This window comes from Sinocyclocheilus rhinocerous, unplaced genomic scaffold (assembly GCF_001515625.1).
Source record: "Sinocyclocheilus rhinocerous isolate Xijiao unplaced genomic scaffold, SAMN03320098_v1.1 scaffold3398, whole genome shotgun sequence".
Taxonomy (NCBI): domain Eukaryota; kingdom Metazoa; phylum Chordata; class Actinopteri; order Cypriniformes; family Cyprinidae; genus Sinocyclocheilus; species Sinocyclocheilus rhinocerous.
The window spans coordinates 33,221-51,089 of NW_015639538.1; the positions used below are offsets into that span (position 1 = coordinate 33,221).

The window sequence follows — 17,869 nt, forward strand, 5'->3', positions numbered from 1 at the left end:
ATGTTCCACAAAAGAAAGGTTTGAAACAACATGAGGGACGTGAGAGTAAATGACAGAATTTAATTTTTTTGGGTGAACTATCCCTTTAATGTTATTATTATTATTATTATTATTATTATTATTATTATTATTATTATTATTATTATTATTATTATTATTATTATTATTATTATTATTATTATTATTATTATTATTATTATTATTATTATTATTATTATTATTATTATTATTATTAACAATAATAATAATAATTATTATTATTAAATAAAACTCTAAATAAGAAACTAAATCTGCCAGCAGGTGGCGGTAAATGCCTTCATTCGATTCGTTCAAACGGCTGATTCATTCAGGAATGAAGTAAATGGCCCTCTTTATGAATGGGCTTTTGAATCATTGATTCACACAATTCGTTCAGAACGTGGATTCCTTCAGAAACTAAACACTGCTGTGTTGCTCGGAGAGCCACAACAGTTCTGCTGTGGCTTTAAAGGTAATATATTCTTTGCCAAATTGAGCAAAAACACATAATATTGTGTTTAAAATATAACACAATATCAACTTCTTATTTACTGAACTGTTGTATAAAATCACATTTAAACTTGTGATATTCGGGACAAAATCAGCACTCGTGTAGCTAATACGGCTCTCCATTGCTGACATCGTATGAAATAAATATGAGGCAAAAACACATACAGGGGCATTTTTGCACCAATATCTTGAATTTTAGGGCATAACTGCATTTATGGAGTTGTTGTCCTGCATCATATTTGTCAACAGTAAGAAATGTAAGATGATGTACAGGTCTGGGGGTGGGGCCAGTGCGTTAACTGCGTTAAAATATTTTAAATCGCATTATTTTTTTATAACTAGTTAATTAAGTTAACGCGTTAAACTGACAGCCCTAATTCTAATGTTTTAAAAGAATTCTCTTCTGCTCAGCAAGGCTGCCTATTTGTACTATTCTATCTGCCTATCTGAATTATTTGTAAAGTAAAAAATACATGCCCGATTCAAGTCTCAAAAATGGCCAAAAAATATTATTTTACTAACTTGTTAATTTTAAGTGAAATTGTGCTTTGTTGGTATAATGTCTGCTAGAATGTAAAAAAAAAATGTTCAGTGTTAAGTAAATATTTTTAAATAGTTGTTTTGTAATTTATTTTTTATTTGAAAAGCAGGACAAAACAGTAAAAAGCACATTTTGGCTATTTAATTTATGCAATGTTGAAAAAAAAAAAAAGGCAAAATAGGCATACATGGGGAGAAAAATGCTAAACACCGAGTTCGGTATTCGCCCTTCGGCCCAGTGTTTCATTTTGTTCGGCTCCGGCCAAGAATTTTCATTTCGGTGCATCCCTATCAATTAGCGTTGCAATTGATGAAACGTGGAAGACAATAAACCTTCAGTCAAAGCATCTCTATCTGCATGTTATTCAGCTGTAGTGATATCTGATGCATTTGTCCATATAAGGGATTTCCTGGGTCTCACTTGTGAAACAGATATTAAAGTACATGAGTGTTAGGGTTAGGGTTAACCCTGCCCCATAATGCTCACATCGTCTCATTTCAGGTAAAAATAGAAAAATAATACTAAAGTACTTTGTAACGCAGTAACTGGAGTAGCAAACTTTTCAGCAAACTACTTTTTTACTCTTACTCGAGTCATATTAATTTTCAGTACTTTTACTTGTACTCAAGTAAATTATTCCTTAAGTAGCGATACTTTTACTTAAGTACAATTTCTAAGTACTCTTTCCACCACTGAATACAGTTAATGTCTTAAGGGAACATAAGCAGTTTGAGGAACACCTGATGTGTGTCAGTATAATGGATCCGTGCTTTCAGTCTTAAAGCTGCTGTCTTAAATAACAAAAGAAAGAAAAATCACTCGCTGCTAGTATTAGCTTTTCCTGATACATCAGAATTGAAATTTGAAAGAAATATCAATGGTATCGAAAATTGTGATATCGTAACAACCTCATTTCAAGCAAAAAAAAACTTTCAGAACATATATATGAGCTGCATACAGCTTACATTTATAACAAAGAAAAAAACACGACGACTAAGAGAAAGCTTCAGTTTAAGGCTGTAAGTGCTATCATTACCTCTTCCTCTTCCAGCTCCTCCTCCTCAGTGGCATTGATCATTCCCAGAAACTCCTTCTCTCCAACGAGCCCCAGGTCATCGTCATCATCATCATCTTCCTCCGTGTCTGAGCTGCTGTCAGCGACTCCGTCCAGCTGTGTGATGTCCAGCAGCTGGTTGAATTTGAGCTCGGTCTGCAGCTCCGTCTCAAGCTGAGGAAGCATCATCAGAGTCGTGTTTATAACCACAATCTCTCAGCAGCAGTGTTTCTACATTGAAACCACAAGAACCACAAGGCTACGTGAGGACAGTTTTTTTCAGGTGAACTGAAATGAAAAATCTCTTATTTACTCACACTCCTGTCATCTCAAAGTAACCCATATGATTTTCTCTTCTCAGCTCTCAAATCTCACTCACAGACTTTGTTACAATCTGATTTACATCCACATTTTTCAATGGGTTTCGCAAACACTTTCAAACAATGGCCAAATAATTCTCTCTAACTATTGCCGTTTTATGATGATTTTTTAAAATTCCAGAATCACTATAATTCATATTTACTTGCTTTGTTTTGGTCTTTCCGTACAGACGAGGTAGAGAGAAGTTACCAATCTTATTCCAGCAGAGGGCAAAATGCATTTGTTGTTATCTGTGAGTATTACTTGATGTCACTTCCCTTTCAGAATCAGAATCGGAAAGAGCTTTATTGCCAAGTGTGTTTATACACACACACACACACGAGGAATTCGTCCAGTACAGAAAGTACAGACATACAGTGCCGTTTAAAAGTTTGGGATGAGTAAGATTTTTAATGTTTTTTTATGCTCAAAGTCTGCATTTATTTGATCAAAAATACAGAAAAAAAAAATTCTCAAGCCATTTTGTGAAATATTATTGCAATTTAAAATAAGTTTTCTATTTTAATAAACTTATTTAACTTAAAAATATAATGTATTTCTGTGATGTGCAGCTGTGTTTTCAGCATCATTACTCCAGTCTTCAGTGTCACATGATCTTCAGAAATCATTCTAATATGCTGATTTATTATCAGTGCTGGAAACTGTTGTGCTGCTTCATATTTTTGGGGACTGGTGATATATTTTTTGTCACGATTCTTTGATGAATAAAAAGAAGAGCATTTATTTACAGTATTTATTATTGCAATTATATTTCTCAAAATTACTATTTTTTCTGTATTTTTGATAAAATTATAAATACAGTCCTGATGAGCATAAGAGACTCCATTAAAAACATTAAAATCTTAGTGATCCCAAACTTTTGAACGGCAGTGTACATATAATTTAAGCTAATAAAATGAAATAACACTAATAATAAATAGAATAGACAACGAATAAAAAAAAAAAACTATATAGCAATAGAAATGTATAGAAAATATATATCAACACAGACAGAATTATAAACGCACAAATGAGCTATTTACAGAGGAAAGGATTTGAGAAGTTATTTCCGGAGATGTGCAGTCCTGTATTGCTCAGGTGGAATGAGTCTGGAGGTGGTAGTGACTAGAACTCAGCACTGCTGTCGTGTTCACCTTGATGTCAGGAGCAGCTTCAGTCTGCAGGTCTGGAAGGGCAGTGGACTGCTCTCTCTGCTGCCGGCTGTAATCGGAGCGCAGCGCCTGAGCCGGCGGAGTGCTCATGTCGGCGGGCTGCGGGCTGAACTCAATGCCGTCCAGTGTGAACTCGCTCTGAGCGTTAGAGGCGGACAGCGAGGCTCCGTCAGCGCTCTGGCGGTTCAAAGGCGTCTCACACACTGAAGCTGCTGGACCCGGATCAGACAGATGGGTCAGAGCGCTGCTGCGGGCCACAGCCGCGGGGTTCAGCACATGCTGAGCTCCTCGCGTCACCATCACAGGAACATTCACCTTATAGAAATGCCCTGAGGAGAGAGTCATGCTGCCAGTTCAGATCATTTACAGCAGCACAGAGCCGTTAGTGGACTCTTCAACTCCATCTCAGTCTGTTTACAGCTTCTGCTAATCTCCATTCAGAGAGGCACAGCTATGATCTACTGACAAGACTAATATTTGCCTTTATTTATTTACTCAGTGTAATAAACCAAATCACTTTATTTTGTTTATCATAATTCTCCACGCTTTACATTTTGAAAATTGCCAGTTTAGAGCCAGAGGCGGATAGTAGTGAAGTATTTTTACTCTGGTTTAAAAGTACTTTTCAAGTGTCTGTGCTTTATCAGAGTGTTTTTCTTTACATTCCAAAGCATAATATTGTACTTTTTACTGCACTACGTTTCATATTAAATATAATTTAATACTTAAATCACATTAGAAATCTAGTACTTTCTTACTTTTACTCAAGTAAAAGTAATTCAAAGTTTTATTTGAGTACAAGAAAGTACTACATTTTTTATATTCTTAAGTATTAAAGGTAAAAAACAACAACAACTTTTATTTATGAAACGTAGTGCAGTAAAAACTATGACATTATGCTTTGGAATGTATTGAAGTAAAAGAAAAACAGTCTGATAAAGTACAGACACTTTTTAATTTACTCGAGTCAAGTACAAATACTTCACTACTGTCCGCCTCTGATTAGAGCTGCTGAGTTCATAAGTGTAACTCAGACATGATTAAACACACTGCAGCATGTGAATGATCTGATGTGGCAGACCATGCTGGATCCAGACACTTTAACATTCATCTGAACCTGTTTTTAGGATTACTGAATGTCCTTTTTACTAAGTCCTCCATCACTCTGCAAGCTAAATAATTTTAACTCAAATTAATGTTTCAAGTTCACTGTGCCTGAAAATACCCAACTCTATCCCAGCAGCTGAGTCCTTAGCCATCTTCAAGAATCGGCTAAAAACACACCTCTTCCATCTTTATTTGACCCTCTAACTCTAGCACTCTCTATTCTAATTCTATTTTATCTATTTGTTTTCTTTTTTATTTATTATTATTATTTAGTGTTTTCTAACTGTTTTTCTAAAAGAAAAAAGCTAACACTAGCTTTCTATATTCTTTTTCTATTCTATCTGCCTGTTTTCACTGTGTGTGTGTGTGTGTGTGTGTGTGTGTGTGTGTGTATATATATATATACACACACACACACACACACACACATGGGCGACATAAGGGAGGGGCAAGGGGCATGCCCCCCTCCCAAATTGTTAGTCATGGAATCCCTGATGTCGGCCCCTCACCGTGTTTTTACAGCGTTGAGCAATGTAGCCAATCATAGACATATCTGTTGATTTCTTGAACACAATGGCCAATCAGAAACGTTTTGTCAGAAACGCCGCAGTTTTTAAGAGCACTTTTGCACGCTTGTGAATCATCTCATGACTAAGTGCGATGTAAATAAGAAATTCATTGTGCAGTTTAGAGCGCTTCATTGATTATAATGGAACTTTGGAATATCGCGATGAACGAAGATGAGTGACGCTTTTTAGTGATAAAGGGAGGCACTTTCTGGTATAATCTGTTCAGAATTTGTTTGAAACATTCGTTTTTCGGACACATACACCCTGCAAAGTTTCGGGAATGACATACGCATATTTATGCGGGATTCACTCTCGAAATAGCAGTGATTGACACTGAACATAAAATATATGTGAAAGCAGCCTCAGTGATTCAATTCTGGAACCGGTCCTGGCCAAACCTCGACAGCGTGCGAGCCGAGCGAGATCTAATTCACGGACCAAAAAGTGTGTGTAAACTTTATTGAGATCGGGACATATCAACCAGTAATTTAAATTTAATATAATTTCCAGGAACGGATGGTAGAAAGTTGTATGTATGTATGTGTATGTGTGCGCGAGTGTGTGCGTGTGTGTGTGCGTGTGCGAGTGAGAGTGTGTGTGAGTGTGAGAGAGTGCGAGAGAGTGTGTGTGAGTGTGAGAGAGTGCGAGAGAGTGTGTGAGTGTGAGAGAGTGCGAGAGAGTGTGTGTGCGCGAGAGAGTGTGCGCGAGTGTGAGTGTGTGAGTGAGTGTGAGTGTGCGTGAGCGAGTGTGCGTGTGTGCGAGTGTGAGTGTGTGTGTGTGAATGAGTGTGAGTGTGCGTGTGTGTGTGTGCATGAGTGTGAGTGTGCGTGTGTGTGCATGCGTGTGCGTGAGTGTGTGCGTGTGCGTGAGTGTGACTGTGAGTGTGTGCGCGAGTGTGAGTGTGAGTGAGTGTGAGTGTGTGTGTGAGCGTGAGCGTGTGTGAGAGTGTGAGTGTGCGTGAGTGTGTGAGTATGAGTGTGCGCGAGTGTGAGTGAGTGTGTGAGTGTGAGTGTGCGTGAGCGCGTGTGTGAGTGTGAGAGTGTGAGTGTGTGTGTGAGTGTGCGTGCGCGAGTGCATGTGTGTGAGTGTGCATGTGTGTGAGTGCATGAGTGTGAGTGTGCGTGTGTGTGTGCATGCATGTGCGTGTGTGTGAGTGTGAGTGTGAGTGTGTGCGTGAGTGTGTGAGTGTGTGTGAGTGTGTGTGTGTGTGTGTGTGTGAGAGAGTGTCTGACCTGAGGCCGTCTGCAGCGTGACGCCTGCGGGGATCTGCACTGGATACGTGATTCCAGCCGGCAGAGAGAAGGTCGCGACAGAACCACAGCTGCTCTGAAACACATGCAGAGTCTGTACACTTTCATTTCACTCTAAACTTCACCTGAGCAGATCAGAATCTACAGGAGCTCAGTGAGATCTTAAAGGAGAACCTGCATTATTTAATATGTGTGATCAATATTAACCCTGTAAAGCCTGACATATGAAATAGTCAGAAAAAACAAACAGTTTATTAAACCTTTAAACAAAAATAAACTAAAATCCAAAATTAAACATTACAAAATGTGTTTTATGTTATCGCCATTTGACCCTCTAACTCTAGCACTCTCTATTCTAAATCTATTTTTTCTATTTGTTTTTTTAGAAAAAAACTTGTCCCTCTAACACTTGCATTCTCTATTCAATTTCTATTCTATCTACTTGTTTTATTTTTATTTATTATACATTTTAAAAAGCCTTGCTATATATACTGCATTAGCCTAACTGAGACTTGTCACAGCACTTACACATTACTGCTCTTTTGTTGGATTGATTGCTTCTATTGTCCTCATTTGTAAGTCACTTTGGATAAAAGCACCTGCTAAATGGCTAAGTGTTAATGTAATGTGTTGTATATAATATTTGATCCATCAGGCTTTTATGGCTCACATAGTCTGATATAGTAAGAATGCGGAGGGGGGAAAAGGCTCAATTTTATTCAGAGATGGAGCAAAAATATGCTGCAAAATATTTGCTGCAGATGCTGATATTTATACGATGAAATTCTGATGCTTGTGATGTAAATAAATGAGATATTTATAACAGTATACAGCAGATACTGACATAAAATGATCTAAATATCAGGCGTCGCTCTATATCTCCAGTAATATGTCTCAGTAAGATGAGAGTGAAATGCTCCAAACATATAATGCAGCGATTGAGAGCTGAAGAAATAAAGGCTCCTCAGAAGATGTGAGATGTTCTGGAGGCTTGTGAAGATCATTCCTCCGCTGAGGAACAGTGAAAGTAAAGCTTCTGGAAACAAACGCTCCTCAAAAGATCCTGAGGATCAGATTTGAGACTCTAAAACATGATTGATGGAGAATCAAGTAAAGCTGAGCTGCTTCAGTCCAGTAAGTGTTCATCTGGAGATATTACTGCAGTTATTCTGACCTTTACTTGATCAAAATCAGTCAAGATTTGACACGAGAAGCTCCAGCTGAAGCTGGACGTTTGTACAATTACAGTAAAAGAGCTTTGACTGGATAAAACACTCTAAACTATCAGACGACAGAAGAGATGAGGAGATTGAGAGTGAAACAGGTTTAACAGCAAAGTTTGATACAGCAGCTTCATAGGATCAAGCATGAATCACTGGATACACAGTTCAAGAGGTTATAATGCTGAGTACTGAACATGATCATCTGAAAAACCAGTGACCTTAAATAGCTGTGAAATATATCCTGTACACTACAGACGGTCTGTGTTTGTTGACTTACTGCTTTGGAGGAGAAACTCGGCACATTCTGAGCTGCTGGAATGACAACTGAGAACAGACAGCAAAACGTTAAATATAAATGAACAAACAAAACAGACAAAGTGTGAAAGCAAACGCATGTTGTGAGAGACACTGATCACAGGTAATGATCAGTGATTGAGATCACAGTAACTGAAACCAGCTCTGTAACCCTGCATGAGTTCATTCAACTAGAGGTACTGGTCTCTGGTAAAACAAAATGATCACACAGATGGAAGTGCTAGTGTTACAAACATGTTAAACATTGCAGTTTAGACCGTTTAACTTGATGCTAGCAGCCGTAACGGCGTGTATTTATTACGATTGCATTAGCTGTGGACTGAAAACACAGTGATTGAGATGCAGAACAGACCGGTGGGTTTATGGAGACTCTGAGAGTAGTTCGCTGGAAGCTGCAGAACAAAATTGGACGGATTGTTGTCTTTCATGAAACCCTCCACAGCCTTAGACTGAATGACCTTTGACTCCCAGAGCTGAAACACAGTAAAACACACACACACACACATCAGAGCAACTACCCTTGTGAAAATTAACCATGTTAAAAAACGCTACTTGTATAAAATTGCGTTTCGAGAGGAAAAAACATACGTCGCATTTTATTAGCCTATTACATTCAGAAATAATGAAGACTAAAATACCGGTAAATCAAAATGTTTACAAACATTATAAACACAGGCTATTTTATTCCCATCCCTCCACAACAAATCCTCTAAAGTTAACAGTATTTAGGCTATATAAACTTCAAGCCAAAACAAATTAATTTAAAGGGAAACTAAAGCCAACGCTGGTTGATCATACAAGCAAGACATCATTCATCACTGTATAGCCTTGGCAAAATAATAATAATAATAATACATAATAATAATAATAATACATAATAATAATAGAAAGAAAGAAAATAAAATAAAACTGTAACGCTTTTGCAAAATAGAGAACGGCTTTCCGCCTGGTTTTCCTTTATGTGAACTGTGGATCGCGTCACAATGAATAGAAACTCAGCACACTTGTTTTTTTCTTTCGTTTTGTTAATCTGTTAATGATTTAAGTGAAATATATTTATAGGTTTTTTGTGCCCTGCTCCGCTGACCTGTTTCAATGGCAAACGCTTTAGCGGTTCACTGACGACTTGTCACCAGAGCTTGTCATGCAATTAATCGTTCGTTCTCGAAACTGGAAGTGATCAAGACATTTCTCTGGAGCACAATGTTACAAGAAAGAAGACTGTCCAGTTAGCTCTAAGTATTGAGAATGCCCGCGCTCGCTACATCGACATTAAAGCTGCAGTCAAAGACTTTGGCAACAAAACGCTTTTCTTACTGAAAGACATGAATTTTGCTTGTATAATTGAACAGTTAGCGAGTCTTATAGGACAGTGTTTGAACTGAAACGTGCTGGCCATTAGCATGAAATGCAGTTGCATGAAATCAGTTATGTAAATGGGAGAAACGAACTCCGTAGTATAATTGCAGCAGGTGCAAAATAAATGTTCGTAAATGACATCGCTGCTGGTGGGAGGGGCCCCATCTCGTTCTTTGCGGGGGGCCTCTAAGGCTGCGTTTACACTTGGCATTAACATGCGATCACCGTGATCTGATCAAGCAGATCGATCATCAGTCAATCAGGACACGGCGCGTTTACACTTGGCAACATCAGCGGACTTCTCGATCTGGATAACCGATCGGATCTGTATTTCCCGCGCAATATTTAAAAAAGTCTGCGGTGCAAAGTCTACCCGAAGTGGTGGGTTTTCTTTGGAAAACTATTTTCTAAAAAACTACCTCTGGACCAGGACACGCTGATCGGATAACATTCGCATCAGAAGCGCGTTTACGCTGGTCTTTTCAGTGTGTATGTGGACGACATCTGGACACAGGTCGCATGTCGAGTGTAAACGCATCCAGATGTGCGGGTATGCCACTGTCGTGATCACATTATCACCATCAGAAATCAGCGCAGCTCACAAGCAGGTTTAATATTATATCATGTCAAAGCCAGTCTTTAATAGGTGACTGTTACCTGTCTGAGGTTGTCCAGCACTCGTCCCTCCACTCCTTCATCACAAAACAGCTCTCTGATGCTCTCGATCACATCCTCGATGACGGACAGATACAGCTTCGGCTGAACGAGCAAGCACACTGTATCTCAAATCTCTCATCACTTTCCCACCAACTAAACGCGTTTGAGAAGCGCTCCTGACTCACCAGCGTGTTAGCGCTTGACAGCATCATGCCTTCAGCTGACACAGCTGGCCGTCAATTAAGAGTTTATGAAGCCCTGATCTTCTTTAAACTCATTACAAACCACAGCAAACGAGACGCTGATGCTGCACTGCCAAAGGTCGATGCATAAATCACAAATGATCACGCAATGAGGTGAAGAAAATATGATGCAAAACATAAAATGAGGAAAAACTGGACGCGTCCCTTTAACGCGTAAACGACGTCACAACCTAGTTTGCATAAAAAAAAACAAATAAAAAAAGAATAAATAAATTCTTTCTCTTGCTTTTCAGAAAGTGACTTATGTTACATAATCTGTAATCTGTATTTATTTATTATCAAGCGTCTGATCAAAATCTGATTGTAACTATTTTTTTCCGTAGTTTCCGTTCCACTTCCAACTAGTTAGGTTTATTTGTTAAAGTAATTTCTATATGTTATCCTTTCAAAAGACTACAAAATAATAATAATAATAATTCATTACATTTATATAGCACTTTTCTAGGCACTCAAAGCGCTTTACATTGTGAGGGGGTATCTCCTCATCCACCAGCAGTGTGCAGCATCCACCTGGATGATAGCTTCAGTGGGTAACCAGTCTTGGGTTGCAGGGTGATATGGCTGCTGGTAAATGTCATCTCCCCATCATCGTTATATATTAAATATCATTCCCCCTCACTCTAACCTTCGTGCTTCACTGTCAGGACAATGTATTGACTGTGGTAGTGCTTCCTGTGGGTGGATGTTGATGTTATGCAACGTGCTTTGAACTGTCTGATCTGTCACAGTAGCTGATTTCCATTGAAGTGCCAAGCCTGAAGAACTTGCCCATCTGTTCTTCAGAGCTAGATTATTCAAGTATCGTTTTAGGAGGACGACCACTGTGGCTCATTCTATACCTCCTGATTCCTTCAACTGTTTCCACTTATTTTTAATTGCCTAATTCCCCTGGAAATTCTTGTCAATGTGGAGTAATGATGCAGACATGCAGATAGTTCTGGTATTCACAGCTCATTTTATAACCATGTTCATGCGTTGGAAATCACAGCTGTACTCACTCACTTGTCAATGATCACAGGTGTATTTCATTCTGCTGAGTTTCTGCTTTGGGACCTATATTTTCTATATGGTCTTTTAACAGTATTTGTTTTTGCTTGTGCACAAGAGAACAACTTAGAAATATTGCAAATATTGAGTGGTGTTACAATTGTAAATCATTTGACATTTTAGTGATATAGCACATTTTTGTTGTATACTGTAAATAATTATACTTTTTTTCAGGTTCAGAAAAAGACATTCTTCTAACAGTCCAACTGACAGAAAATGTGACGAGGAGCATGAGTCTGAACACTTGTAATGGACTGTTGAGAGATTTTAAAAAAGTATGTAATGCTGGGTACACACCATAAGATAATCAGGCTGATTTTGGGCCGATTTCTCCCCTTCCGACAATCCTAGGTAATGTCCCGATTATCTTGGTTCAAAAGATGATCTTATCAGATTTTCCTGTGGTGTGAGGTGTGTTAAGAGTAACTGAATCTGCTCGGAAGAACGTCGAAGGCGCCCCAATCGCGAATCGTAAATATTAAACATGTTGAACATCGCGCCACACCACACACTATAGGAGCAAAACGGTTAAATCTAGGATTTTTTGTCCTCATGTTTGTGGTCTCTCACATTTTGAAGATCTTATAAGATTTTAAAAATCTTTTAGTGTGTACCCAGCATAAGATTAAATTCTTCACTCCAAGGCTGTAACCTGTCTTGCCATTTGGGGGTTACATTACAATGTAATGGTCCTTTTTGTTTCTCAGTGTAATACAGGCCCACATTTTAATAACTTTTTTTTATAACTTTTTTTATGTAAAACTTGATAAAGTTAATTTATGGAATGAGCTTTGGTCTTAAATATGATAAAGAGTCACGTACAGCATATAATAAATTTTGGCCTTTGGCACAACTTGTCAAATATTCTCTCTCTCAGAACAGAGCTGTTATTGAGTGGAACAAAATGGTGAAAAATGAAATTAGATGGATATAGAAAAATAGTTTATTTATTGCAAAGTATTTTTTTTTTATTATTATTATTTTAGTTTAATAAACACTTCTGTCCTAATCACAATCTAAAGTGAACCCATCAAAATAAAGTGTTAGAAGATATTTAGCAGACAGTCTACTAATACTCTAATGACTGCTAGTTGACATGTAGTTGCAAAGTTACTTACTATTAGTAGAATATCTAAAGTGGACTGTTGAAATAAAGTGTTACCCTTCCAAATTTTATGAATCATTTTCTTATGATAAATCAATTTACTGAAAGGCTACCAAGAGATTCTGATCGTTTTACACTGCATATATGAGCAGTGTGTAAACCAAGCGTGTCAAATTCAGTTCCTAGACGTCCATTGTCCTGCAGAGTTAACCCTAACCCTAATTAATCACACCTGAACCGGCTACGCAAGGTCTTCAGATTCACTAGAAACTTCCAGTGAGCTACTACAGACAGTGGCCCTCCAGGACCGGAGTTTGACACATGTGGACTATAAGGCTTGAAGATAAAGATTTATTTGTTTTGTTTTGTGAAAAGTGCTATACAAATACATTTGACTTGACTTTACCAGCCAGATGACAAGGAACACTTTGGAAATCCCTGCAGTCAATTGTTGATAGACTAGGGTGACCATACGTGCAAATTTTCCCGGACACGCGTCCTTGCCAGGGTTTGTTTTGGCTTTGTTTTCATGCTTGCTGAAGGTAATGATCGAAAAGTAGTTTGACCAATAACATGCAGGCATTGTACATAATGGACCAATCATGGTGTGTGTGAGAAGGTGGGATTTACGGTCAAAGCGATGCTATTACGCGTACATTGGCAAGGCACGGAGGGGAGAACACGGAAGTTAAACTCTTTTGGGTCAGTTATTCTGTCACGGTACGGGTCTTCTAAAGAACAGGCAGGACGACGAAGATGACGAATCAAAGGATATTTAATAAAGCAACAGGAAATCCAGACAGGGTAGACATCAACATAGACAGGAACATGGACATGGACATGGACACTGACATTGGCATTTACACTAACCGACCAACTAGACTACAAGAGGCAGGAACTAATATAGGGCAGATAACGAGGGGCAGACAGGTGAGCACAATAAGGTGATTAACTGATAATGAGAACAGGAACAACCAAATAAGGACACAGAGGGAGAAACCACAAGCGACAGTCCACAGGGGTGTGACAGTAGTAGGGGTAGATAATGGGATAAATGAATGGGATAAATGCAGAGCACTAATTCCGAGTATGGGTCACCATACTTGGCCACATGTCACTTCACTAATAATATGACCAGAATCTCATATCACAATATGAGTAATTTTATTTCAAGATATATATATATATATATATATATATATGCTAGGGATGTCAACGATTAATCGATGATCGATTAATTGTCGATAAGAGATGCAAAGCTATCAATGGTCGATTAAGCTATTTAATTTTGGCTGCATGTGGCTCATGCGCAAAACACGTGCGAGCGGCTGTGAGTGACAGTATATAAATGCATCATCATTCATCCATAATGTCCAAATAAAGCTTTTAATGCGATTTAAACTTTAAAAGTACATTAAAATAGGAACAACACAAAGTTCTTCAACATGGAAAGCAATAGAAATGTTGTATCTAATTTCCCCAGATAATTGTTTCATATCGTGCACTTAGCAGGGCTGCGGAACACAGGACAGATAGGATATTTATTCCTACAACTTGTTCATTCGTTCCTATGACTTGTTAATTTGTGGCCACTGTCCATGTTTCATTAATTGTGTTCCTTAAATTACCCATGATTTAACTAAAATGAGGGAACAAATTAATAAATCGAACGAATTGTTAATTCATTGCCATGAAATCTTTAATTTCCCATCCCGCATGTTTATCACAGTAAGAGATGCGAAAACAGTGATAAAAAGTGAATGACAATAAAATAAACCTGCGAAATTAGAGGGTTAAACGGTGAGGATTTAGGAAAAGAATCAATGCCTAAATATTATTGAATTTGTGGAAATTCGTGACCAACCGGCAAACCAGAACAAAGTCGCATAAATGCAGGGCTCGAACGAAATCCAAAAGCATGGTTAAACCTGTGAAATTAGAGGGTTAGACGATGAGGATTTAGGAAAAGAAACAATGCCTAAATATTATTGAATTTGTGGAAATTCGTGACCAACCGGCAAACCAGAACAAAGCCAAAAGCATGGACATCGACATCCAAAAGCATGCTCGAGATGTAACATTTTCCAGCTAACCAAATATTCCTCTAATAAACAAAGCTTTTATACCACACTTGTCATAATCAGAGCTTATAATTTGTAAATAAATAATTGCTGGATTCAAAACAGCAATTAAAAGGCGCTGTGACCGACACTGACGATACGTTTTCCTGGAGCATTCAATGATGTCACTAAACGGTGATGCCACAACTAAGAGCATCGTTCACAAGTTTCTGCATGGACCTAACTAGCCTAGGGTGTTACACTAGTATTATAAGAAAATGGATTGCCCTTAACATGGTATCCCATGGCTCTGTTTGCTGGTACAGACATTTACTCAACTGATCTTTCAGGGTGCGATTGAATCTTTCGATTAAACCATCTCCCTCAGGATGATAAGGAGAAGTCCTGGTTTTGGTGACATCCAACTTGGAACACAACTCCTTGATTAAATCTGCCTCAAACTGATGGCCTTGATCTGTATGAAGGCATTCAGGAACACCATGCTCTGTGACATACTGTTCAGAAATACATTGTGCAACCGTTACAGCTCTTTGGTCTTTCATAGGGTACAAATTCACATACTTTGTGAAATAGTCTTGGAGAACGAGGACATATTTATGGCCTGATGGTGACACAGGAAGCTCGGTAATGTCAGCTGCCACCTTTTCAAAAGGACGACTGGCATGAATAGTCTGCAGGGGAGCTACACGATGTGGGACTGGCATAGATCTTGACTGACATGGGACACACTGTTGGCAGTAGTTCTCTATGTCTCTAGTCATGTATGGCCAGTAGAAATGCTCTCTAGCTCTTGCAAGTGTCTTTTTATGACCAAGGTGACCTACAGTGGAATGTCCATGTAAAAACTGTAACACCTGGGGGACAGCTTTGCTGGGAATGACTACATGAAGAGTAGGTGACTCTTTTGGTTTGTTACAGGCAAAACGGTAGATTTTCCCATCCTGCAAATGCAGTCTATGAAACTGTCGCCAGTATACTTTAAGCTCTGCCGAACCTTTCTTTAGAGCTCAAGCTGGAGGTCTCTTTCCATCTTTCAACCACTCACTCACTGTCCTCAGTGTAACATGTCCTCAGTCATCCAAGATGGCGGCACGTGCACACGCTGCGGCTTCTCTCTCTCCCGTCAGAACGGTGTTTTCATGTGTTTTGTCTTGTGAGTCGCAGTGTTTTTGTACGTCTTCATCGCGTCTACCTGTCTTTAAGCGCGCCTACAGTCGTGAGTTTCTGCTCGATGTCGGCAGAACCACATTTTTAGAGTTAAACTCCACGCACGCCGAAGAGCTGCGGGATCTCGGTCTGCTCCGGAGGCCTACACCATCACCAACCCCCACTACTGCATCTCGCCCACAGCGAAGGCGCCACAAGCGGCGCGAGAGGAAGCAGAAGAGGTGTAAGCACCGAGGTATCCGGGCTAGGCTAATGGCTAACCCAGACAAGCCAGCTATCCCCACCATCGTACTGGCTAATGTACGCTCTTTGGACAATAAACTGGACTACATCCGACTACTACGCTCAACTCAAAGGACTGTAAGAGACTGTTGTGTTTTTGTGTTCACGGAAACATAGCTCAGCAACAGCGTTCCGGACTGCGCTATTAATCTCGATCAGCTGACATGCTATCGAGCGGACAGAGCTCGCGTCGAGGGAGGTAAGACCCGCGGCGGCGGGCTTTGTGTTTACATCAATGATGCGTGGTGCCGCGATGCTGTTGTGGTCTGCAAACACTGCTCACCCCTGGTGGAGTTTATGATTATTAAGTGCCGGCCGTTCTATCTACCGAGGGAATATACAGCCATACTGCTCGTTGCTGTATACATCCCTCCGAGCTCCAACAACAGCATTAGGAGCGAGGCACTAAATGAACTGTACCAGCACATCAGTGAGCAGCAGACAGCCCACCCAGATGCTTTTCTCATCTTAGCTGGGGATTTCAACCACGCAGACTTAAAGAGTGTGTTCCCAAAAATACACCAACACATAGACTTTCCAACGAGAGTAATGCAATTTCAATTCTCTGTATGTATGTACTGTACATGTGGAAGAATTGACAATAAAGCAGACTTTGACTTTGACTTTGACTTGACATCATGTTTTTGACACTGTGCAATATTGACTGACAAAGTCTGAGAAAGGTCTATGACGGCATGAGCGGTAAGAGGGGCTGTGACTAAAGGAGGTTCTGACTTGCCTGATATTGAGGGATCAGAAGTAGGCTGAGGAGTGGTATCACTTTGAGTCGGGTGTCTAGACAGTGAGTCTGCATTTGTGTGCTTTGCACCATTCCTATGTTTTATGACTCAATTGTACACATCAAGCTCTAATGCCCAGCGTGCCCTACGTCCTGTTGGATCTCGATCGATAGGCATTTTCTTTAAACCTAACAAGGGGCGATGATCGGTAACAATCACAAAGGGGCACCCTTGCAAGTAGTGTGAGAAATGTCTAACGGACCAAACAATAGCCCACCATTCTCTGTCAAAGGTAATTGAGGCACCATGTGTTTTGAAAAAGTCCCATCCAAGAAGGGCATCCTGTCTAGAGTCTCTTACAACATACACGTTCACACTGAATGTGTGTGACCCAAGACGTAATGTGACAGGTAATGAGCCTAAAATGTCTAATTGTTGTCCTGTCAGTGTGTGTGCCACCTGGAAACTTTTGAGTAAGGGGCGATGTTTCAGTGCAGGGATGTGTTGACGTAAGGCCTCACTAATGAGCGACAAACCAGCGCCAGTGTCAAGGAAAACACTGACTTCTTGGTCCTCAACGAGTCCTTTTATGTATGGTGTCCAGATTGCAGAGTCCGAAGATGTCACTGTGTTGTCGCTATGGGCCGCTGACAGTTGAACTGAAGATTGGCCCTCATCTCTAACTACCATTCGTTTCCCGACTGCTGTTGCTCGGTGAAGCGTACATGGTGTAAATGTGGTCGTTGTGGACTTGGAGAGCGATGACTGTAATACTGCTCACCCCTCCGTCGATCTCGGTTCCTGCCTGGACTGCTGTCATCATTCGATTGACGCCTGTAGCTGGGTTGAGAAGTCACTGAGTCATCGTATGCAGCATATCCCCGCTGAGGGCTAAAGCGAATATCTCGACTGTCATAGAGTAAGGGTCTTTCATAGCCTTGCTGCTGATGATAACTTGGCCGGGGGCTCCCTTGTGGTCTGTGATGGCTGTTACTGGAACGTAGAGGAGATCTTCCTCTGAAGTAGGGCTCATCAGATGCAGTGAAATG

The 17,869-nt window shown here is 39.7% G+C and overlaps 1 protein-coding gene across 2 annotated transcripts in view; it reads right to left on the minus strand.

Moving 5' to 3' along the window:
• gtf2a1l (general transcription factor IIA, 1-like) overlaps window positions 1–10,581 on the minus strand; it is a 26,338-nt gene extending 15,757 nt beyond the window's left edge. The window contains exons 1-7 of one of the 2 annotated variants that reach the window (XM_016567232.1): window positions 10,321–10,581; window positions 10,136–10,237; window positions 8,472–8,592; window positions 8,082–8,128; window positions 6,564–6,657; window positions 3,638–3,984; window positions 2,106–2,297 (exon numbers count right to left, since the gene is read on the minus strand). In XM_016567232.1, coding sequence (XP_016422718.1) covers window positions 2,106–2,297; window positions 3,638–3,984; window positions 6,564–6,657; window positions 8,082–8,128; window positions 8,472–8,592; window positions 10,136–10,237; window positions 10,321–10,347 — 930 coding nt within the window. In that variant the 5' untranslated portion in view covers window positions 10,348–10,581. The remainder of the gene's footprint in view (window positions 1–2,105; window positions 2,298–3,637; window positions 3,985–6,563; window positions 6,658–8,081; window positions 8,129–8,471; window positions 8,593–10,135; window positions 10,238–10,320) is intronic. The other variant, XM_016567231.1, reaches the window with a different exon arrangement.
• Window positions 10,582–17,869: the final 7,288 nt, after the last annotated feature.